Below are 24,977 nucleotides of genomic sequence, written 5' to 3'. Positions count from 1 at the left end.
TTAAAACAATCCTTTCCCTTTAACTTTTCACATGTATTCTCTTTAAATTACTTTGGCTGCTTGGTGTCCACATGCTTTGCAAGCAGATCAGCCTCTTGATAGTTGCCGAAGCTTTTACTTCAAGAAAAGTGAATACCGGTAGATAGAAATCGAGAAGAACCACACTTTGGGCCCCTCCAGGTGTCCTTTTTTAATTGTGCATCCATGATGATTTGTGTTCATTGTGGTATTGGGGTGGATATACAGTACACGATCCCACTTTAAGTATTGTTTGTACCTGCAAAAGTTTCAGGATGGGCATACTACTTTGTGGGCAATACGTGCATGCCCCAGAGCTTGCTGCTGAAATCCTGTAACTTTTAATGCTGCCCATTGAGGGAGTGGGGCTATTTTTGTTTCACTATAGCACAGAATTGCCCCTCCAGATAGCAATTATGCAGTAACATTGGGAAGCATCACAGAACAACTAATAAAGCAGAATGATGTGTGGATGGTCCAGTACAAATCCACTACTACAGTGGTACCTTGGTTAAAGAACAGCTTAGTTTATGAACAACTTGGATTAAGAACGCTGCAAACCCGGAAGTAGGTGTTTTGGTTTGTGGATTTTGCCTTGGAATATTAATGTGTTCCGCTTCCTGTTGAGTGCGTTCCATTTGTAAATGGATTTCCTCGCTGCTATGGGAAAGCTCGCCTTGGTTTAAGAACGCTTTGATTTAAGAATGGACTTCCAGAACGGATCAAGTTCGTAAACCAAGGTACCACTGTAATGCCCTATTATTGTGCCAATGACATGTTGTGGAATACACATAGACACACACACACACCAAAAAACAAACAACACCATTCTGGAGGGGCCCTTTACTTTTAGTTCCTGCTTGACCAGGGTTGCCTCCAACTATGATTATTTTGCCAGAGCCATGCTTCCTGGGACTGCTGGGAGTTGTAGTTCAGCAACATATGGTGGGCCAAAGGTTCACCACTCCTGTCCTGTATCATGTAGATGCCATCATCTCTATGCCGTATGATAAGTTTTGTGGGCTTATAGGAGCACTTAAAGCCATGGCAAAGTTCCTTTGGTTTCTTGCTCCATGAGACCAACCACACCGTATAGCAACAGCTCTAACCTTGAAGAAGGGGGAAACACAATGTTCACACTTAATGGCCGTGCTCTATTTGATGTTAATTTTGGCCTGGCACAACAGCTCAGACAACAAATATCTGAGAGAGGCAATTGATTTCCAGCCACAGATAGAAGTAAATGAATAGCCCTATACAGCACAAAAAAAGGCTTTAGGTAGTCAGATGGGGATAAGTACAAGGCAATGATCCACAGAATTGCAATGCATTTCCCTTGATGCTTTCAAAAGGGGTTGTATTTTCCAGGAATATGTTTTCCCTGGTCAAATTAGCTTTTCTTTTTCTTTTTTTCTTGTTTGATTTAACACTCTAGGAAAGTTAACCTACCACCACCGCCCCGCCCCACACTATATATAGAGAGAGAGAGACAGAGAGAGTTAACGTAATTTGCTTTCTGTGTGAAAACTGCATCTGTTGAGGGGTGGGGGCCCACGGAGCAGATCAAATATGGATTCATCATCTGCATAATCGCTTTGCTGGACTCAAGCCCATCCCAGGACAGGCCGTCTGCACTTGGCAACTGTTGTTGGATTCTGCTGCTAATGAAAGTGTGGGGAGTTTGAAAAGCAGCAGCAGCAGCAAAATCTCACCATGGATTGATTCCTTCCCAACTCACTATTGTTATGCTTGTGATCTCTGCAACCTTTTGAACTTGGAAAGTAATGGTAGTGATATTTATTTATTTATCATTAAATTTATTTATTTATCATTAAATTTATTTATTTATCATTAAATTTATTTATTTATCATTAACCTGTGAGGAGAGAAAACCAAAAGGGGGGATGCTGGGCAGCTCCGCCATTTTTACCTGGCCCTTGACCCCACCCCCGGCCACTGTCCTTTGTCCTCCCTGGCCACTGTCCTTTGTCCTTTGTCCTCCCCCAGCCACTGTCCTCCCTGGCCAGGGGCAGGCCCAAGGGCCCACCTGAGTGGGGAGTGTGAACCCGCCCAGGCGATCCTGCCCGGTACCGCAAACCCCGCCCACCTGTGGAAGGGAGGGCGGAAATTATCATTAACATCTATTTCACATGTAATGCATTAAAGAAGAGGTTGAGGACTCTTTGTAGATTTTCTTCTAGGGAGCCTCGAGCCAATGCTGAGAAGTTCACATATATTTTTAGGATGCTATTTTTTTTTAGTTCCCCTGTTTTTTTAATATCCTTTTTTTTAGTATCCCTTCTCTATTCTTTCTAATCTGGGGAAAAAATATTTTATGCCACTTCTAAACATTTTACTTGGAAGTTATGGGTGGAGTTCCCCTAACCAGCCCTATCAGCAAAAACCCTTCTCAATAACTTCGCTTGCGTAATGGGGCTTCCCCCCACCGTCCACCCCCTTCATGCTCTCCACACACCCTTGAAATTGGCTCTGGGAGGGTCAGGAGAAACCCCAGGGCAGCAGATGGGGGAAGGATAGGCAAGAATTGTTCCATACTTGTGAGGATGGAGTGTTTGGAAGAGTGAGATGTTGAATCCCCACCACCCCAAAGACCTGAAAAATCCTTTTTTGCACTCCCTGATTTGTTGTTTTGCAATAATGTGTTGATATTCTTATGGATGTGGGCTTTTATCTGCATCAACCCTTTTTGATTCTGCTGGTTTTGACAGTTTCCCCCTGTGGATCTAAATATCCTTCAGCTATGGTGTGTTTGGGAAAGTTTTTTAAGTGTGTGTGTGTGTGTGTGTGTGTGTGTTTAGGGTACTCGTGGAAGGGAGATTCAGACTGCTGTGTGCCCCATCCATCTTCTGACATCTGTGCACAGAACAGTATTCCAGCAGGCTCTCCATGTGATCGGGAACCCCAGTTGTGCAAGGTTTCCCATCACAGATCGGCTCCCCTTTTCTGATGCTGTACCAAATGTGAAGGGCAGGGCCAGCAGGTGTGGTCCTGCTCCTGCTCTGTGCCTCATTTCTGTAAAGGACTCCAGTTTACAGGAATGGCAAGGGCTCTGAAAAGCAAGGCGAGAGCTGGAACACCGAACAGAGAGCACCTGTCACTGTGGCAAACCTCTGCTTCTGCACCCACACAGTCAGTATCCAGTGCTACAAACCTGAGTCTTCCACATCTAGCAAGGATTCTTAAAGCATGCATACTCAAGACTCATATCATTCACACAGTCCTTTGGATGGAGGAGAAATTTAATCCCATTCACATTTCAAGGCAAGCTTACCTGATTCGCACTTTTCTGAAACGATGCATGAACAAAAAACGCAGCATTCCTTTGCACTTCTCTGAATTTTGCAAAGCAGTTCTCCAGCCAAATAACTTGTGCAAAAATGCAGATAGCGAATGTAAAATGCATAGGTTAGTAAATAAAAACAAAAAAAAAAACCTAACATGCAAAACTCCATTATGTTAGGAGAAACTGCTTTCAAAAAAACCCGGTTATTATAGGCAAAAAAAAATGTATTTTAAGAAAGAAATCTCACTAAAATGCTGGTGAATGTTCACAATGACTTTAAAAAAAGATGCAAACTGATGCAGAAATGTGTAGAACTGAATAGTGGACAAATGAGAAACTTAGAGATACCAAAATTGACTGATTTGACCATCCTACCCATCCCCCACAAATGGCTTCAATATAAATTTAATAGAGCTTGTTACCTGCCCATGTAGCAGATGCAGGGAATTGTGGGTCCTGCATAAGCTGCACAGAGTAATGTGAGCCATGTCATGCCTTCCTTTTGGAAGCACCTAATTGGAAGTGTCAGAACCTCCCAACTGAGCTTACACTTAACCGTAATGCCTAACCATGCGGTAAAACTGCAATCCCTTACTGTAGGACTGCAGTATTCAATCAGTCGACCTTGATGTTTTAAGGCTATGGCCATTAAAAAAAAAAAGAGTCAGATGTGGACATCAGCATGTAATACTTCTAAGTGGCTTGTTTAATTAATTAAAATGCAATTGCTGAGTTGAGTGGCCGTGGGGCGGGGAGCTCCTAGGTAAACAAGATAATGTGATAGGTATAGTACAAAACAGTTTTGCTGAAGTGGAAACAAATAAATCAATGCAATTAGTAGCACAGAATATAGGAAACATATGTTTTCCTGCATTACAGCAATATATTTGCCATTCCCCCCCCCAATCAGATACCATTAAGAAACTATAAAGCATAAATTTCTTAGCCTATGATTGCAAAACTGATGATAGTATTGACTGCAACATCCATTCCGCAAAAAGAAAAAACTCCAGAGTCCTGATTCTGCACTTTATGCATGGTGAAAATATTAGTTTGCCTTCAAACGCTTCCTTCCCTGCAAAAATCTGTTCTGTCTTCTCAGTTTCTGTGTAGTACAGCAGTGGGTTGACTGTGGCAGCCCCTCTTATTCCCCAGTCGGCAGTGCAGATGGGTGCGGCTATATACAGTAAAGAGAAACTGCATACCTTGCAGGAGCTAGCAGGTAGTGACCGAGGGTCAGTGTGGTTTGGAAGTGCTGGTTGCCCTGAATGTTATCAGCAGAATTCATTCATTTCATTGGCTCTTGTCCATACATGGAAGAGCTTTAGTTCACTGGTGGAGCAACTCTCTTGCATGCAGGATAGCCCAGGCTCCTGGCAGCTCCAGGTAGGGCTTTGAGAGGCAGTCAAACAAGTAGTGCTTGAACTGGGGCTATACTAAATAAGGAAGATGCAGGCCATTGATGCTAAATTTTCCCTTTTCTGAACTCCTGGGCCACAGGTAAACCATACAGAAAAGCAATTTGTGCAATGATTTGGTTTTTTTAAAAAAAAAAAAAGTGGGACCTGCAACAAAACGTTTCATTGTGAAGTTCCCCTGTTCAGGTTTCCAGTCACTCCGTTCCATCCACCACCATCCCTCCCTGGTATTCCGCTCATGCCTCCAACAGCCAGCCACCATTCCGAGCCCACTGAGCATGCTCAGTCCCCATTTAGCTGCTTTGGGATTTTCCCCCTACCTGTAGATTGGTTGGTTGGTTGGTTCTTCTAAGGAACTTTTTTTTTTGTAATCTAACAGCCTTGGGGTTTCCCCAAGCCTGCAAGTGCTTCCTTCTTGTGTGCATTTCAGCAACATAAGAACTGACACTGTTAGTAAAAAAAGAAAAAGAAAAACGGTGTGGGAATCACAAGTTACTTCTAAAGATTTTCTCTCTCCTTGTTTCCACTTGGGTTTCCTTTGCTATTTGCACTTAGCCAAGGTAATGTACTATGAAATGCTTAACAGATGTAACATGTGAGTAGAAAGCTTCAATTAGCTTCTTGGGGAATGGGGTGGGTGGCTACGAAGCTGGATTGTAGACTCAGAAGTTGCAAGGTTTTCTGGCTTTCCTTTTTGATTTTGCAAGTCAACACATTATTAATTATAAGTATGTTTATTTTATTTTTTTGATGCAACTTGTGCCCGCTACTTACCCGCCACGTCCCCTCAGGGCGCCGGCCGAGCAGCGCAACCGAGCGAGGCGGTTGGGGGGGAGGCGGCGGCGGCAGCGAGACCAACCCGCCCTCCTCGCGCCGCCGAAATCTCACGCACGCGCACGCCACCAAGCGCCATCACCAGACACGCCTTCGCGCCTTTATAGCACGTTGTCGGCCCCGCCCCTCGCCCCGCATTGGCCCATTTCCCAGTCACTTTAATGGGCTGAAGGAAGGCAACAACAACGGCCGGGACATTTTTCCCACGGCACACCAGGCAGTGGTTGAAAAACACTGAGCTAAGAGATGGTGATTGGCCCAAAGCCAATCAGTGAGCTTTATGGCTGATGAGTGGGGATGAGTGGGGATTTGAATCCTCCTCATTATAGATAATATATCTCAATATGGATACATTCGTTATCTATATTGTTTCACTCAGGGTAGTAGGGAAGCTTTTTAAAGAAATTACATTTTTTTAAAAATATATATTATCAAGTTAGGCACCTCTGTACACCTGGGGAGCGGTGGTGTCCTGTCAACAAAGTTCACCCTGCTCATTTATTTAACAAAAAGTCCCTTTCAAAGCTCCTGACTGTTTCCCCTTAAATGAGGAGAGCAGAAGCAGTGACCAAAAAAGAAGGAGGAGGTGTTAAACAACATTCCATTTCTTTTCTCCCGCTGCAGTGACTTTGGTTCGTACAAAGGGCTCCCAGGGCATTCCGGGAGAAAGTGGTTATTTGCTGCAGCGCCACACTCAGCAAGAAATAAACTATCTGTAAACACAGTTTGCTCAATAAAGTCAATAAAGCCAAAAGCAAGTTCTTGTAAGGGTCTAAGGAAAGGAGTAGTTTGCACTTAAAGCACCTTGGCTGAGGAAGACTATAAATTTACACCTCCTGACACATGCCCTTTGGAAACTTCTGCTTCCTCTGTTTTTGTTGTCATTATTGAGTGCAAGTGATACCCATAATGTTGAGTGTGTGTGTGTGTGTGTGTGTGTGTGTAGATAGATAGATAGATATATTCTGTTTCAGCAAATGTACAGCTTTTTAATCGAATGAAAACGCAATGCAAACTCAGCCAAGATCTCATCTGGTCTTCATTTTCTCCTAATTTATAATCAGGAAATCCATTCGTACAGGGCATATAATTTTTGCGCTTTCTAGTGGCTTGTGGAACGTACCGTTCTGCACACAGTCACATTTAAATTGATAACCGTCCAGGCAAAGTGTAATTTTAAAGTACAGGCTAAAAGAAGGGTTTGATCTCTATATTAGAAGGGCTGCTCCAATTTTGTTGCTGCTGGGTTTTCCCTTGAGTTGTTTTGCATCTGAATTTAACCAAGACCTTCTTCTTCTTCAATGCATTTGACTAAAGCTGCCTCAGTAGAGGCCAAAGCTTTCAGCGTACAGAGGAGGATGCGGTTTAAGCATCCAGATTAAATGCAGGCTCTCCTTAGCTGCAGGCCACATGCATGTATTCATCACTGATTTCCAAATGACGGGTTTGTATATCATTGGTTTAGAGTCCACAGCCTTACATTCCGGGACCTATATTCTGCCAAAAGCATAACAATTTGGTGGCTGGAAGGAGAAACAGTCATTATATGGCTCCAAATTGCTAGCTGGCACAATGTGCCAAGAACAGCAGAAATCCGCTGGTAAGGAGAAGATTGCAGTCGCTCTTTAAAATAATTTGATGTTCTAAAAATACAAATGCAGGAAATGTCATCACGTTTCAAAATATTTTACATTAGTAGGTAAATACATAAAGAGTTACGTGATTGGTGTTTCTAAGTGGCACCGTCTCTAAATGATAGGAAAGCATTCCTGGTGTTGAGTTTTTGTATTAAATAAATTGCTTTGATTTGATGTAAATCATTTGTAGAAAAGAATCCTCCCCCTGCACCCCACTCCATTTCCCTTCCTTAAAATAACAAGCGGAGGGGGGGGGATCAGACTCTTGTAGTATAAAGACAGACACATATACATACTTGTTATATATTTTTAAATTGCATTATGCGCAACGTGCGTTTAATTGCACACATGCGAGAACGCCACATTCACACTCTGAACAACTGCTAGTCATGTCACATTATATGGCATGGCCAACATATTTCTCCAGAACAAAATAGCCCCTTTATGTATATCGTTATCAAACCAAGCCTTACTTCATGTCTTCTTTATAGTACTTTCCTGAATTCCTTAAATATGCCTTTAGTTCTTTCCTTTAAAAGAAAAAGTTCCCAAAAAGAATTGTAGATTCGGATAATTATTTCAATCCCATTTCAAAAAATGTGGTTCGTTTTAAAGGAACTGGTTTGTTTGCAAAGCATCCCTGCATTTCTTTAGAGTAAACTCCTACCTTTGCTTTTTACATTTCTTTGCATCACTGATAATGCCGATCAGAAATCTGAACTAGCAGAATACATTAAAGTACATAAATAATGATGTAAATTAAGGTTGCAAACCCAACGCCACTTACCTGGGAGTAAGCCCCGTTGAACTCAGTGAGACTTACTACTAAGTCGACATGGTTAGGATTGCACCAGGAAGCTTTCCTCTGCATGCTACATGGAAATGAAATGCCAAGATAATTTTTTATGGTTATGTACAGTATACGTTGTACAAGGGCAGAACTTCCTGAAACATTGGCCCTAACTTTGTAGTTTTAAGAATTTCCTGAATTCTTAAAATTCCTTCAGTGCAGTTGGACACAGATTATTTGACTGGTTAGGTCTAAAGCACTGATTTGCCATGCAATTTGATGCCTTTTTAAAGAAGTCTTCCTACTTTGAAGTGTGATTTAGATTTTAAACAAGGGGGGGGCTAACCTGCGGGTGTTGTTGAACTCCAATTTCCATGATCCCCAGCCAGCATAGCCAATGGCCAGGGTGGCCAGAGTTGCAGTCCAGCCACATCTGGAGGTCCACCTCTGCCTTAGAGTCTTAACTATCTTACTCTTGGCAAGCCTATTTTCTTGGTATTTGCCTAGCAGCTCTCTGGGTCTGTGTTTTGTGCGAGAGAGTTTGGGAGACTTTCTTCAGCGTACACTGCCGATTCCCTGCTATTAAGCACCTTCTCAGACTTGTACGTTTCAAATAATTCTATCAGGGTTTCAGGATTCCATGTTCCACACTGGAGTTCTCTGAAACACAGGGTGGTTAAAGGGTAACTCTTTTGGTGGCCTTGAAAATATGCCCTTAGATTTGAGGCTTCCAGCTATCTAGGCAACCGCACAGCAGGTGGCTTTTGGCACAGAAGTCGCTGGGGGAGAAGAAGGGAGGGAGGAAGGAAGGAAGGGAGAGTAAATGAAATGTGAGCCTAAGCCCCAAGAAGGAGAGTTGGGGAGCCAGTCCCCGAGTAAATGTGTTTTGGGGCTTTCTTCTTCTTTTTAGTAGGCGTCTCCTTTTCCCTGAGTGGCGTTCATGGGCGAGAAGGTGGATCCAGCTTCTGGGTGCTTGGGAGAAGGTGCTAATTGCAGTGCTGTGCCAGCCGTTATCATTGTTATTATTGCAGTTGCAGAAAGAGAAGCGGCTGCTTCTGAAAGCACCAAATTAGCACAATACGGAGATGCTTGAATGTCAGGATGTAAAAGCCTTGAAAGCAAAAGACAGCAGAGATGAGATAGAGGGGTGTTTTCAAAATCACACAGCCAGCTCCTCCCGCTGAAATCAGCATTCAGGATCGAGCTCTGAAGGTGGAGGAAGGGAGAGAGGCAAGACGGAGAAGCACTGAAGAATCTTCCTAGTCCCCCTCCAGTTTTTTTTTTTTTTTTGCTCTTTCTCCCCCCCCCCCCGCTTTTCACCCCCCAACATGGAAATTATAGCCTTGCTACACTTTCCTTTGTTTAAAAAAAAACAAAAAACCCCGAAGGTGGGGGGGGGAGTGAGTCAGGCAGAATCCTCTTGTATTTGTCCATGAAAACAGCCTGATCCAAGAAGGGTTTTCTTTTGTTCTTTCTGCTTCTGCTCCCCACCCCCACTCTCGCTGTAATATTGTCTGAGGTTAGCGTCTTTCTTCTAAGTAATGCACACTCGGTTGTATTCAGTTCAGTGTTCGATACTGTATGACAAGCACGCATAATCCAATCACCTGGTTGCCTCGGGCAACCCAAATTGTTCCCAAGGTCACCAGGATACCTGTTAGGACCCTTTAAAAAGTTGTGGCTTTTGTTTTTATTATTTTTATATATTATTATTATTATTATTAATCCCACATTTTTTTTGTCTGTCTGTCTTAGCTGTCTGTCTTTATATAGTTACAGAGAGGAATGGGAAATAGAAACCTGGGATATTGGGTAGCATCCAACTACCGGTAACTTGTTCCATCGGTGCAAGGATTTGCACTTGCGCAGTGGAAACACACACACACACACACCCCAACAACAACAAAATGCACTCCATGCCCTCCTCAAATTTCTTCTGGGTTTTCTCCCCACCCTCCAGAGCAGATTTGGGGAGGAGGGAGGGAAGTTCAGTTACATGGGCATAAATCCTAGCACTGACAACAGAGCAAGTTAGTTGAATGATGTGCATTATTATTCATTGTGCATGTATACTCCTAACTGCCTCCTTCTGAGAGGTCACAGCCCTGCGCTTGGGCATACAGTGGTGCCCTGCTAGACGAAAATAATTCGTTCTACGAGTGTCTTCGTAGAGCGAATTTTTCGTCTAGCGAAGTGTCAATGCAGCGCGGAGGTTTTTGCGCCGAAAAAAATATGTTTCGTCTTGCGAGGCAGCCCCATTGACTTTTTCTTCTTGCGGGGCAGCCTTCTGCTAGCGAATGCTGTTCGTCTAGCGAGTTTTTCGTCTAGCGAGGCATTCATCTAGCGGGGCACCACTGTATCCCTCTCTCTCTCTCTCTCTCTCTCTCTCCCCCCCCCCCCACCCATGCTCACTTTTGCATCAGTCCTGTGCGGTAGGTTAGGCTCTGAGAGTTAGCCAATGAGTTTTATGGCTTCCTGGTCAGGTGGCAAGAAATGCTTCCGAAGTACAAAGCTGTGGCAGGGCTGTGATACAGAAGTTTGAGCTCCTTGAGGGTTATCCAGGTTGAAGGCTGACCAGATATTTCCCCAGCTTCTCATTGAAGAATCTGTGGTGTCTTTTCCCTACACAGGACGCCATTGCTATTTTAAAGTATTTGTATTTGATTTTTTAAAAAAATTCTGTTATGTTGTTTTCTGCCCTTCTGGATGGGATAGAAATTTAATTGATGACGGTGGTGAATTTTACTTTTGGCCTCCTTACAATGGCCAAAAGTAAGGACTGGCATTTTGTTGCCTAATTTGAAGCAGCAAAAAATGATATAAGAAGGAACTGCTGGATCAGGCCAGGGGCCCATCTAGTCCTGTCCTCAGGCTGTATCCACATAGCAGTAAAGAGGTGGAGAGTTGGGGTGCAGAATAAGGGAACTGCTCTAGATCTGCATATGGTCAAAAAGAGAATAGTATATAATCCTATTTACCAACAGGAAACTCATACTTCAGGTGTTGATCCTTTTGTAGCTAAAGTGGAACCACTGAAGGGCAAGAGATAGATTTCAGGGGGTTCCAAAACTCATAGAAGAAGAAAAATAAACTTTTTGGGGGGAAATAGGGACTGACTCCAACAGAAGCCAACTGTCCCATGCAGGACATGTAACTTGGAAAAGGGCATGGCTGTCTGGCAACAGCACCGCACTACCGTACAACCTTTTGTTGCAGCTCCCATGTGTTAGCAGAATATATTTGGCAGCTGATCACTCTTGGCTACTATGTGTTTCAGTGGCTTAGCAAGTGTTCTGATTCTGTTGGTATGGTTGATTCACAGCATAATGGTGACATGGGACCACCTGCCTTTTCTGTCAGTGTATTATTGAATTAGGGAATGTTTAGAAGGATTAATCGTTTGAAGTCCATTGCTCCACTTGGTACCGAGGCCACAATTTCATAGAAGAGCACAGTGTTTTCCGTCATCTGACGCTTCTTATCATCCATGTGCCGTTTGGTGTCCTCCATGTGATATGCACTCTTATATTTCAGGTGTTTTTGCATAGCTCTGGCTTTGAGATGGGAAAACCAAATGATACCCTCTCCTCCTACTCCCACAAATTAACATGGGACATAATCCGCCAGGGTGTTCTTTTATGCATGCCTCTTTGAGATAAACGGGACCTGTGCATGTTCATTGCCAGGAGATGGTGTGGCTCTCATTTCTTAAAAGGAAAGAGGTGCAAGAGAACATTCTGGTGGATTGTGTACAGTGACAAATATCTGACTATATTCCACTTTGTGCTGCTGTTAATGGGATGGGAAATCTGCAACCACCCCATGTTGCAGTCTCTTCTTCCAGGACCACTGAAATAATCCGAATATACACTTTACAGGAGATTGCAATATTTCTGGGGGCATGTTAGTGTTGTTAACTGAATTCGAGTGTCAGCCTACGTACTGAGGAAGCGTTTTTCAGTCCCCATCTCTCCTTATCGTTTTCTTTCTCTCTCTCTCTCTTTTCAAATTTCCACAGGGAATGGGTATGGCAACCCCCGAAACTCACCAGGTCTGCTGGTCTCACCTGGAAACTTGAACAAGAATATGCAAGCAAAGTCTCCTCCTCCCATGAACTTGGGAATGAACAACCGCAAACCAGATCTCCGAGTGCTGATTCCACCAGGCAGCAAGAACACGATGCCATCTGTGGTAACACATTTTCGTCCTTCCCCTTCAAGATAGAAACTTCCCAGACAGCACTAAGGCCATGGGGGATGGAACACAAGGGCTTGTCTAATTTCTCTGTTGTAAGGCTTCCTTGCTTAAAAAAGGGAGTTGCTCAAGCAAACTGAATCAAAGCAAAGACTTAAAAGTCAGATTTAATTAAAATGTATCTAATCTAATGTAAAAAGCCTGAATCAAACTTAAGAATTACATTGTTTCTGAATCAAATTAATTATCCCTTCTCAGAACACATATGAAATCAAAGTCCCTGTACATAAAGTGGGGCTGTTTATTGGGATTCTGGATAGCAGAGGGCCTTAGTGGTAGTTTCAAATAAATTTTGTTGTCTTCTGAATAGGTCCATTCTCCCTCTCTCTCTCCCTCCCTCCCTCCCTCCTTTCAATTTTAATGTATTTATTTTCTTCAAGTCTTTTTCTTTCCTACTTTTTGTTTTACCACTTTGCTTGGATTGAGGAAGCCTGCCTCACCATGAGCAGTGGTAGATAGAAAGCCCATGGCTCTCCATCAAAGAGCTGCTTGACAAGCCTTAGCCGCTGGATCAAGCCCAAAATTCTCCTAGTGTATTTAATACCACTGGGGCGGCTGTTCAAGAAAGCGAACATACAGATGTGGTGTGAAATCCACACATTCTCCACCTTTAAAATCAATGGGGGTTGCAGTGTGGTATGTTTTCCACTAACATGCTTAATAAACCTTAAAACACAAGATGTAACATCAAACTATGGTCTGATACTACACGAACAAGCCTGGAAAACGGGTATATTCCCTTGCATGCTCTGAGCTGTTAAGTAGGAGGGAAACAGAAAATCGTCTTGTACCGAGTCAGAACATTGGTCCACATAGCTCAGTTTTGTCAAGTCTGCCTGGCAGCAGCTCTCTGGGGTTTCAGGCAGGGTCATACCAGGAACTGAACCTGGAATCTATGATGGAGCTACAGCTCTTCCCTTTTAACAACTTCCTCTTCCTGTTGTTGTTGTTGTTGTTGTTGTTGTTGTTGTTGTTGTTGTTATATCTAATAGCTGCCCTTTGCCAGCAGGTCCCAGGGTGGACTAAAACAAAATCAAAACAGATCACAGTCAGGGGAATTGCGTGGGCCCTGAAAACATGCATCTCATGTGTCACAGACCAAAAGCTGTACAGCGCGGAAGCCAGATACACCTTTATGGAGAGGGAATTCCACAGCTTAGGGGCTGGCCCTCTCCTGGGCCACCACTGTCCAAACATCCGAGGGAGAGGAACTTCCAAGGGGGGCTCCTGTGCTGGTCATTACACCCAGGAAACGTGCAGAAACACAGTGTTGCCAAACAGCATTTGATCCCGATTTGCAATCCCAGTTTTCAGGACAAGCTGAGGTGGGCAACCTGTGGCCCTCCAGATGTTGTTGGACTGTAGCTCCCAGCCTTGGACATGTAGGTTAGTGTGGATGGGAGCCTCCCCTGCCACAAAGTCTCTTTCTACATTCCCTAGGAGTGGCGACAGGCGCCTTCCTCCTACCCTTATTGCTAGGGCTCATACGAAGGCCTTTTTCGTACCTCCCTGTGGGAAAATGTGCATTCTGGCCTCACCCTGGGAGAATGCATTTCTGCCATCAGTCTTTACAACCCTTTTCTGCTCGCCTGCTACAACTTCACTAGACACCTGTATCTGTCGTGATTTTTCATACAGTGCTTTTTTTTTCTTTAAAAAAAAATGTTTATGGGCCCTCTCATTTCCCTACTCATATTGCAATACTGCCCCTCAGTGAGGCCAAACTTAAATTCACAAAATGTTTAGGAGTATGCATACCCCTACGTACCCCCAGAAAAAAAGCACTGGACCTATATGTTTTGGACAACAACTTCCACCTTCTGTTTCATCTGTTAGTATCTCAATAGGAATTTCTAAGCTTCTTCCCAAAGATTTGCAGAAGAGCAATAGTTGATTCTTTATTTCACTGAACGGCATCAAGAAGTGATGTTTTTTTTTTTTGAAAAGTGAAGTCTTAAATTTTCCACTTTGGAATCAGGGTCACATTTTTCAATAATCATAAACAGCAATTATTCTTCATGGGAAAATCCTTTCTGTTGTTTTTGGTTTTTTAAGGGGGGGGAGCATTATTAATTTGGTGTCCTCAGATTATGTTAAATAGAGCTAGAATACCGTCAAGCCATCAAAAGTGCATGAGACATGCTAGTGTCTTTTAATTCCCTACAAATTAGCATACAGTGGTACCTCTGGTTAAGTACTTAATTCGTTCCGGAGGTCCGTTCTTAACCTGAAACCACTTTAGCTAATGGAGCCTCCCGCTGCCACCACACAATTTCTGTTCTCATCCTGAAGCAAAGTTCTTAACCTGAAGCGTTATTTCTGGGTTAGCGGAGTATATAACCTGAAGCGTATGTAACCCGAGGTACCACTGTAGTGGATTGTAAATCTTTTACCAGAAATCTACCATTTAAAAGGAGGGGTTTTTTAAAAAATAAAAATCAAGGTGGCACAAAAAAGTGACGCAGAGAATATTTGTTTTCTTTATGTAAAATGGCAAGCGATATAAACAGTTCTATCTTCTCTCTTAGCATGATGCATTATGAATTAAATTTGGCACTCAAGGTAAAACTCCCTAAATACAGCACTCCCCTCTTGAAGCAATGATATAAGTACAATCTCTCATGGGGCTGCTCTTCAGACGATTTAGGCAGTGCCACAGCATCTCCATCAAAAGCTTTTTTCCCAGGGAACATTTTCAAGGGGTTCTCTTCCGGGGGGGGGGGCGGAGCTCTGAAAACCAAGTACTTTGCAGCCTGTGGGGCTGGATTGACAAGACAAAGCCTTAGTTGGGGTGAAAGCTGGTCTTCACCTTTGAGGCAAATGTCTGGAGGTATTAAATGCAAGGCTTTATTCAGCAGAGACAGGCCCTGTGAGCTTCAAATCATTTACTGAGAGCAGCTCAGATTATTGCTGCATGGTGAGATTACTCTGGAGTAGGCAGTTTAAGAGCGAAAGAGAGTGGCTATGCTTTGAAATAGATCTATGCCTTGTAGAATAGCGAAGTGGCACACTTTAGAATATCTGCTTTTGCTAATTATTCATCCTCCTTTCTTATGCTGTCAGTCTGAGGATGTTGATCTGCTTTTGGTAAGTGAGAATGATCCCTCTTTTAGTAATGCAAAACCAGTTTGTTTGCCAGCCCTCACTGAGCTAGTAGGAAAGCTTCTTTACCATGAAAAGTTTTATCAGAATAATTATATTTTTTTAATGCCATGTTACTTTCTATCAGATCCTATAATTCAAGAGTCGGGAGTGATTCTGAATCCTCTTCCTGTTTAGAAAGAATATTGCTGTTCTAGGGATTTCATCTTCCAAATTCCCCAACTTTCATATATTCTTACTGAATGCTCCGTACATTTAAGTATCCCAAGCTGATTTTTTGCATGTTAATATCCAACACCAAGAAAATATAAGAAACATCTTATCCTTTTAAAAAAGCAACCCACAAAAATAGTTTAAATATCCTTCAAGTAACTTTTGTCATTGGTGAAAATGAAGTGGTCACAGCACCATCTGCTGGTGGAAAGTGAACATGCAGGTTTACGCATTCATATACTGTGGCTTGCTTATTTGCAATATATAACACTCTGAAAGAGATCTGTGTGCGTAAGCGTGCTTCTGTACACATGCCACTTGCTGGGCCAGGAACTGTGGGTGTGACATGGGTGTGCATCCATGTACATGTACAGTCTATCTGCACTGCACTGCTTTCAATCAAGTGTGCATTCAGTGCTCTTCTACATTGTGACAAAGCTATCATATATGAGCTACCTGTTTGAAGCATGGCTGACTTGGGATAAAATACCATCATTTTAATAATATTTTGCAACCAGATTTTTTTTGAAAACCTAAACAATGCAAATTACATATAATTAGTTATCATCATAGCCTTTTGGCTTACTAGTGTGTTGGGGTTGGGGGGGGGAGAGAATCTTATATGTTACTAGTTTGGTTACCTAGGAGATTCTGATGTAATGGGTTACTATGGAGACAAGTGGTCTCTTGAAAGATTGTAAATCATAAGGATTGGCAGAGTTCATAAAAGCCAAACGATAAATGATTAATTTTGTGAAATCTTGTGTACAGTCGTATATCATATGAACAAATCTGACACCTAAATATAGCTCATTTCGACTGTTTTTCACCCTGCCATTAATATGTTTATTTTACTTACTTTAAAAGAATCAGAGGATAAATAACTCTCAGTCTGCTCAGTCATTGGCTACCCCAGTGGTTTCCGTGGCAACTCCTACTTTGCCAGGGCAAGGGATGGGAGGATACCCATCAGCCATTTCAACAACATATGGTACTGGTAAGTTTCCACATAAGATGCAAGCAATGTAGATTGCGGGGGGGGGGAGGGAAAAGCCAGATATTGACAGTACTACTGAAATGTCTTCTTGTGCACTACATCTCTGAGTGCCATTCTGGCAGAAAATGCAGGAATAAATAAATTGTCTACTGAATCATAGGAAGAGAGATGTGTTTTTTATTGTGCGTCACAATAAGAAATTACTTTAAGTGAGCCACTTGGATTTTCAGTATTTGCTCTACAGCTTTCGTGGAAGCTTAAAACTGGTGTTTTCACCACCAGGCATCAGGTACAGCTTACCCAGTTCTTGAGGTTGTCAAGAATTCGGTACTTATTTCTGATGTGCTCCACTGTGCATCTGTCCAGTTCATGTCGTACCTCTTTTGTACTCCCACACTGCATCCATTTGTGCAGCAGAAAGGTGCGGTTGAAAAGTGGTAGCAGCGCATCTCACCTTTGAAATTAGGTCCTTCTGTTTGCACAGTCTGTCAGGGCCAGGCTGGGCTGTGGGTGGATGCATCTAAATCCTCACCTGGAAGGGACACTCTTCAGCGCAGGATCTCCAAGCGCTGGACCCTTAAGTACAGAAGCGTTTTGCTGATCTGGCCAAGCTGAAGGCCGGGCTCCTAGAATTCACCCCAGTCTTCAGACTGCAAGAGCTGAAGGCATGCACATACAACAGTCCACAGGAAGTCCCTTGATGAGATCCCAGCCTCAGAGGTTGCTGTTTCAAGAGACCCGTGAGCTCGGATGCCAATGTTAGTCTCACTTTTACCGTAGTTCCCAGTGATCATCAATAAGCCCTTTTCACTTCAAGCCATACCCAATAAGATGACTCTGGAGTGAATGGATTGCTGGCTTCTGTTTCAACATACATTTGTATTTGATGGTAACAAATGTATGCACAAAATTCAAAAATTGACTGTCCTCCAGGAATACAGAGAATCTGATTCAGTTGGCATTTATTTCCCAAGATAACAACCCAAATTTAAGCTTTTGCTGGGGGAGTGGATACAGCTTGATATCACAGGAGTAGTGAAGGTGCAATGGCTTATCAACTGAAAGAGTAGATGCTTAGGTCTGTAAGGTTTTTCTGTGACTTTTAAATAATTGCATGTTTTCTGTTCTTGCACCTAGAATACTCGCTCAGCAGTGCAGATTTGTCATCGCTCTCTGGCTTTAACACTGCCAGCGCTCTCCACCTGGGTTCAGTAACCGGCTGGCAACAACAACACCTACATAACATGCCACCATCTGCCCTCAGTCAGTTGGGGTAAGTCACTATATCAGCAAGTGCTGTGCACTCCTGAATATTGCATCGTGGTGGTCCGAGTGAAACAAGAATGGCTATTCCCCTGGGACAGACCCCTGTCTCTTGAGTTGATATATAGCAGCACAGTCCCGTCCGGGGTGAATTAACAACAAGGGGTCGCCCAGCTCAGCACCAAGAGGCATCAGAGAACAGGATCCATATTCTCCTGTGCAAATGCTGACTGGAGGGTGTAACATGCAGAGGAGATGGAGACCACAGCCTTGTCAGAGAGGCAGAATCTGCTTTGTCCTTGTCAGATGAGGCTCACAGACAGAGCCGGGGTGCTAGTTTCCCAGCAGGTCAGTCACTGTTGCCTCCTGGAAGGGAGAGAGTTGAGGCTGCAGGGAGGTCGGTGTGTCCAATCCTATAAATAGAATAAATCGACACCCACCTCTCTGCCATCTTTCCCCTTCTCCTCCCCATCCTGGCAGACAATAGTTCCAAGTCACTTCTGGTCTTTAAATGAAGCCTGGGAGTCCTGGCACCATCCCCTTTGCATATTCCCACTTCTAAAACTTGTTCTGCTGGTTGCAAGCTACTGAGAATGCCCCTTTCCTTTGAAAAGCCAAGTTTAACATGTAATAATAAACTGGCTGGCCCCGCAACATGTCAGTGATGGATACATCGTGCAGATATGCAACATGTCTGTGATTTGGTCACACTGAACTCCTGGGGTGTGTGCAGTTCAACGTGTCCAGACTCCCTGCCCACTTCTGACTGAGTTTGCTTGCCCCATAGTTTCTTCCAGCTGAACTGCCGTGGTGTGGAAGTGTTGGCTGCACCTGAGCTTGGGCTGCTTTGTGAAGGGTGGCATTTTTTCCTCCCCTCCCTCAGGTGCTTAATACTCAGGTGCTTTTCAGGTCCAGCAGTTTCTATCATTTTCTATTTGCAGAGGTTAAGGATCTAGAGTTGGGGAGGGGGAGCATTGCATGTAGAAGGTTCCAGGTTCAATCCCCAGCCTCTCCAGTTAAAAAAGGGATTAAGTTGCAGATAATAAAGATCTGTGCTTAAGATTCTGGGGAGCCACTGCTGGGCAGGCTAGACAGCCCTGGGAGAAATGGGCAAAGAATCGCAGAATTGTTGAATTGGAAGGGACCATGAGGATTTTCTAGTTCAATCTCCTGCAGCGCAGGAATCTTTCACCCAACGTGGGGCTTGAACCCACGACCCTGAGATTAAGAGTTATGCCTGCACTCTGGTATAAGGCAGTTTCCAAATTGTTAATCTGCCCCCGATTTCAACTGTGCTTAAAAGTCATATTTTAAACATCCAAAACCTGAATGCAGGTAAGGCAGTTCAAATGCAACCTTTCACCCCCTCCCACTCCCATCCCAGCCCTTCTCCAGTCTATTAACACAAAGGTTGTTTCGCTAATTAGAATTCTAATATGTCTCTCTTCTACTTTTTTTAACTAAAGCTTTAGCACCACTCAAACTTTTTTAACACTTTGCTCTACCAGTTTGCTGCGTATCTTTGCTCAATGTGTTGCCGAGTGACCTCACCATTAGACCTGACGTTAACCCTTGTGTTTATCTGGCCATCCTCGTACAAGCACATTTCACTTATTTAGAATTCCATTCTAGGAACACAACCTAAATGCCTGCAAGCAAAGCTCAGTCTTCTTTCCCAGTTAAAGGGCATCCGTTCCTGCCCTCTAGTGGCTATTGCAGGAGAGCTCTTTCTTGATAGGAATTAAGCTTGTTGCAAATGTTTGAAACTTTCCACAAACTACCACATTTTCACAACTGTAATAAAACAAACAATGCAGAATACAAAATGAAAAAGAACAAACAAGCTGAAGTGCTGACTTTTCTTATGATCTGAAATTCTACATACCATGAACAGGACAGGCTTGATGTAAGAATTGAAAACGTCTGTGCCGAGTAGCATTAATATCAATGAACAAATTGCTTTCAGTAGCTCACCATAAGATGTAACAACAAGCCTGTCTGTTTGAAGAAGCAAGGTAATAATTAAATGCTAAACCATCTGCAAGCCTTCAAAGAAATGCCATGCACTATCCTCAATTTCCAGTGTAGTCATAAAATAACTGCCCTAATTTTACCTGGAAAATTTGTTCTTTATTCATCATTCTAACTTTGACAGAAACCAGCACTTTAGGGGGAACCTTTAAACACACTTTAACTTTAGGGGCAACCTTTAACCACACTTTCAGTGACCCCACAAGACACCCCTGAATTGAAAGAGCTTTTTTTTTTCCAAGCCAGAAGAAAGGTTAGTGAAACTGAATATTAAGCTTTTGGGCTTGGTATGATCTCCAAGCTGGTATGTAGGCTGGTTTAAACATATTAGAAACAGACAATTACTAAGAAAAATAATTTGGAAATCAACAGAAACCAGATCCACTGAATAACATTAGGTACTCAAGGAGCAGAGATTATTCAATAGATTTCAGAATGCATTAATTCCTTTGTTCTAAAAATAAGCAATGCCTTCCATAAATGCAGTGTAATGCACCCTCAGGTAAATTTGGGGAGAAAGAGAGGCAACCAACAAGCCTGTCCGTACTAAGTAGAGTAACAACAGAAATACTATTGGGGGAGGGAGTGAATTACACTGGAACAAAAATAGTTTCTTGAAACAATACAAATCTGTAGGTGCAAATGTAACCTTTATTAAACCTGCCCTATCCAGCATGACATCTAACCTGATGGGTATAAGAAACAGTAGACACTGGAATAAAAAAAGAGTTACTTGAGTCTGTGACTAAATAAGAAGTCCTGAAAATAACAAGTGCATCCTGCACTTTTCTCTATTACACCAATGTGTATTGTAAGTGGATCATTCTGGTGTTTTAAAACTTTTACAGATTTGAACATGTTTTATATAAAGCTATTTTACAGCATCAAGAAATGCCTTTAAATTTTCAGTGACTTATTTGACCAATTTTCTTTCCCTAATGGTACATCACTTTAACTACATTGTGGCCCAGTCCTGTGCATGTTTACTCAGAAGCAAGCCCCACTGAGCTGGTGGGGGAAACTTGTTGGGCAAACTCACAAGACAGTGTATGTGGGGTTGCATCTCTAGTTTATTGGCTTCAGGAGCTCCATATAATGCCTATCAGAGGAAATGCTGCACTTCCGTTTGCTTCTCACACAATCGCAACTGTAGGGCCAACACACTTGTCCTTTCTGTTTGGGAAGATAACGGCACCAATTTTGACAAAAATCTGCTGAATGCTGGGCAGATGAACGCAATTACCCATGCAGCGTTCCGTTCTCTCTTTGTTGCCTAACAATAGCCATTCATTATTAAACATTGTGACAATTAGTGATAAAAGCATCACCACATCATTCCAAGTACAAATGTGTTCACATGAGATAAAGCATTATTTTGCATTTCTGCAGAAATTTTGATAGATATTGGCTACAATCCTCCGGTTCTTGGCTCAGGAGGGTGTCCTGCTAAGATTGCCGGAGCCGGGTGCAAACATTCATGCGCAACTGGAGCCTCCCCTGCAGATAACTTTTCATTTCACATCAAAGGAGCAACCAAATCTATGCTCAGAAAGGTTGACACAGGGCCACCATGTGCAAAGCACATCAAGCCTACATCAAATTTAATTAGGAGCAAGCTGAAAGTTATGTTTGATGCATGGTTCCGGAGCAAGGTTTCACTCGTAATTGGCCAGTGTAAATGGTCAGTGTCTCCAGAGCTGTTCAGATAAACACTTACAATATCCACTGAACATTTAAGGGTATAGCACCCACTAACTGTGCTCTAGCCAACTGCATTCAGGGTTACTGGGAAAGGGCACGGGGGGGTGGGATGTGTGACTAAGTGGGGAGGGGCATAGTCAATATTGTTGGGGTTGCGGCTTAAAGATGCAGTCCTGCTCCCCCATCTCACAGGTTCCTTGAACATGTTGGAGAGCATCTGAACAGTCCCTCTGTCTTCGCCTTTAGATGCAGGAAACTCCACCGTGCGGGCATTAAATCTCACTTTAATTTAGACATTTCGCACAGCTATCGTATCAGACAGTTTCCTACCGTCAACATTTAATTTGTACTTCCCATTGAACTCATGCACCTGCTCCGGGAGATATTCAAAGAGCAAACGGCTCTCGGGGTGGCCCTGCGCATTCTGCAACTGCCAACCTGAACGAGTCTCTTTAATTGAAACGAGTGCTTTTGAATTCTTATCTTTCATTTACTCTCACGACACTTCTATAAGGTTTGTCAGGTTGAGGCTTTATTCAGAAGTAGAGCAGTGGGTGTGACAGAATAGTGCCATTGCTGACATATGTTTCTCCACACACACACACACACACACACACAGCCCCGTCCCATAGCAGACTCTCATCAAATTGGTTTTGTCATACTGGTTTTCAGTGCACTTCAAGCTGAAATCAGGGCAGCCTGATCCCTCCTCTGAAGAGGCAGGCAAAGAGTAATTCCACAGATGTAATTTCTGTTATTGAGCATGTTGGCTGTTGGCCACGACGCCACTGAAACACAATAGTTTTACAGCTTTTGTGTGTGTGTGTGTGTGTGTGTGTGCACGCACACACACATACACACACACACTTTTTTTTAAAAAAAGTAGCTATATATATATATATATAGGCATAGAGAGATGTAGATGCTATTTTCCTAGGCACCATTTTTCACTGAGCACACAGGCCCTCTTTCCACCACTAATAGTCAACATCTGCTGTATTTTTAATTTTGTTTAAAAATAGCAAACCTTTCCCTCCATAGCCCGCCCCACCCCACCCTTTCCATTTGTATGGTTATTGAGCTTCTGAAACAGGACTTGGGGATAGGGCTGTCGTTATAAAAAGGGAGAAATTACTTTTAAAATGTTGGAAGAACCCGAGATAATAACCCAGTTTAAAAGTAATGCTAAACCATCATTTATGAACAAGGCCTGGGCTTCCATGCTTCCGCCTCACCTCTACTCCAAGTTTTGATTACTTAAAACTATGGTTTATTGAAATACAACAAGCTGGAGGAGGAGAGGAGGGAAAGAGCCCATGAGTCCAAGGCTTGCTGGTGTTCATTCTTGTAACATTAAACCATAGTTTAGCATTACATCTGAACCACCAGAGAATCTTCCAAGAACTTTGTTGAGCAGGGATTTCATCTTCCCCTCCCACATCCAGGTTAATCTTTTGAGTGCACTAGAGAGTACAGAGTGCAGATTCCTGTCACTGTTCCTTACTTATCTGTGGAAAGTGTGGTCTGAGTTTTGACCTTTCTTAATTTGCCACATCCTGGCTCGAACCTCTTCCCAAAGTGGCCATCGTGATTTGCAGTTCCGGCAGGCACCAAGGCGTCCTCGAGGTCAAATGGCCCGGCGAGGCAGAGCCGCAACACTAGCTTCCTGGCAGCAGCCCTGCTGCCACTTCCTGCAAAGGGCTAGAAGGAGGCTAGAGCTGTGCAGGCGCACCAGTGGTGCCAATCCCACCTTCCCACAAGCAAGCCCACCCAGCCTTGACCTCCCCGCCGCATCGTCCCTTCTGCCATTGCCAGGCAGCTAGTGTTATGGCTCCACCCCTGCAATGGAGCCACTTCTGCCTCTGTAAATAATATCACCTCTCCCCCTGCCCTCCTCACTTCCTGGCATGCCCTGGTCTCGGCCTCGAGTCTTTGAGCTGTTGTTTTGTGTTACGTGTGCATTTCCGGGGGGGCTCTGCCTCCTCAGTCTGTAACTGGGTTTCCTTTCCTCCTACAGAGCTTGCACTAGCACTCATTTATCTCAGAATGCAAATCTCTCCCTGCCTTCTACTCAAAGCCTCAACATCAAGTCAGAACCTGTTTCTCCTCCTAGAGACCGTACCACCACACCTTCGAGATACCCACAGCACACGCGCCACGAGGCTGGAAGATCCCCTGTTGACAGCTTGAGCAGTTGCAGTAGTTCGTATGACGGAAGCGATAGAGAGGATCACCGGAACGAATTCCACTCTCCCATTGGACTCACCAGACCTTCGCCGGACGAAAGGGAAAGCCCCTCTGTGAAACGCATGAGGCTGTCTGAAGGATGGGCAACATGATAACATTATTAGCTATTAGGGGTTTTTTTCCTTGCAGTGTGTGTGTGTGTGCGTGTGTGCGTGTGCTATACCTTAATGGGAAAGAGGGCGGGCGGGAGGGGGTCGATATGCATTATATGTGCTGTGCGTGTGGGGGCAGGGGGGGGGGGGAAAGTCAGGTACTCTGTTTTGTAAAAGTACTTTTAAATTGCCTCAGTGATACCATATTAAAGATAAACAGCAATGCTGAGATAAGCTTCGCACTTGAGTTGTACAACAGAACACTTGTACAAAATAGGTTTTAAGGTTAACTTCTTTTCACTGTTGTGCTCCTTTGCAAAATGTATGTTACAATAGATAGTGTCATGTTGCAGGTTCAACGTTATTTACATGTAAATAGGTGGGGAAAAAGAGAAAAAAAAGGAAACGTTTTGCCCAACGGTGGCAGATCTTTACTGAGAGAGAAAGCAGCTGTTATGCAACATATAGAAAATGTACAGATGTTTTGGGAGACCCAGAAATTGGGTGACCAAGTAAAAAAAGGAAAAAGATGGTCACCTAATATATCTGAAATGCACACAAACATGTTGGCGTATTATTGGAGTATGGCACTCAGTTAAACGGATCGAAAACATTTAAAAGAGGACCATACGTGTAAAAAAAAAATTAGTTTGAGGGCTAACCTATTTAATTTTTAAAATTCTGGGTCTACATCACTTATTAAATAAAAATATAAAAAATATGTAAATTACATTTTCCTTATTTTCATATTAAAAAGTAAGACAGAGTTCGCAAAGCATTGTGGCTTTTTGTAGTCTACTTAAGCCAAAATGTGTTTTTTCCCCTTCATAGCTTCGCCAATATTTTAAACATCCCTGAAAGAAACAAAAGGGGACTTTTTGTTTTTGTATAGAAAGCACTACCCTAAGCCATGAAGAACTCCATGCTTTGCTAACCAAGATAACTGTTTTCTCTTTGCAGAAGTTTTGTTTTTGAAATGTGTATTTCTAATTATATAAAATATTAAGAATCTTTTAAAAAAAATCTGTGAAATTAACATGCTTGTGTATAGCTTTCTAATATATATAATAATTATG

At 43.1% G+C, this 24,977-nt stretch overlaps 1 protein-coding gene across 13 annotated transcripts in view; it reads left to right on the top strand.

Annotated features, from left to right (window-relative positions):
* Positions 1–23,980, top strand: part of MEF2C (myocyte enhancer factor 2C) — a 169,697-nt gene extending 145,717 nt beyond the window's left edge. For 6 of the 13 annotated variants that reach the window (XM_033163898.1, XM_033163892.1, XM_033163896.1 and 3 more), the window contains 5 exons: positions 12,020–12,192; positions 15,319–15,342; positions 16,438–16,567; positions 17,705–17,840; positions 23,580–23,901. In XM_033163898.1, coding sequence (XP_033019789.1) covers positions 12,020–12,192; positions 15,319–15,342; positions 16,438–16,567; positions 17,705–17,840; positions 23,580–23,901 — 785 coding nt within the window. Of the gene's footprint in view, positions 1–12,019; positions 12,193–15,318; positions 15,343–16,437; positions 16,568–17,704; positions 17,841–23,579 lie in introns of all 13 variants that reach the window. The other 7 variants (XM_033163904.1, XM_033163891.1, XM_033163901.1 and 4 more) reach the window with 7 other exon arrangements.
* Positions 23,981–24,977: the final 997 nt, after the last annotated feature.

This window comes from Lacerta agilis, chromosome 11 (genome assembly GCF_009819535.1).
Source record: "Lacerta agilis isolate rLacAgi1 chromosome 11, rLacAgi1.pri, whole genome shotgun sequence".
In the NCBI taxonomy this organism is placed as follows: domain Eukaryota; kingdom Metazoa; phylum Chordata; class Lepidosauria; order Squamata; family Lacertidae; genus Lacerta; species Lacerta agilis.
The sequence above is the reverse complement of the archived record's forward strand: the minus strand, read 5'-3'. Positions and strand labels throughout refer to the sequence as shown.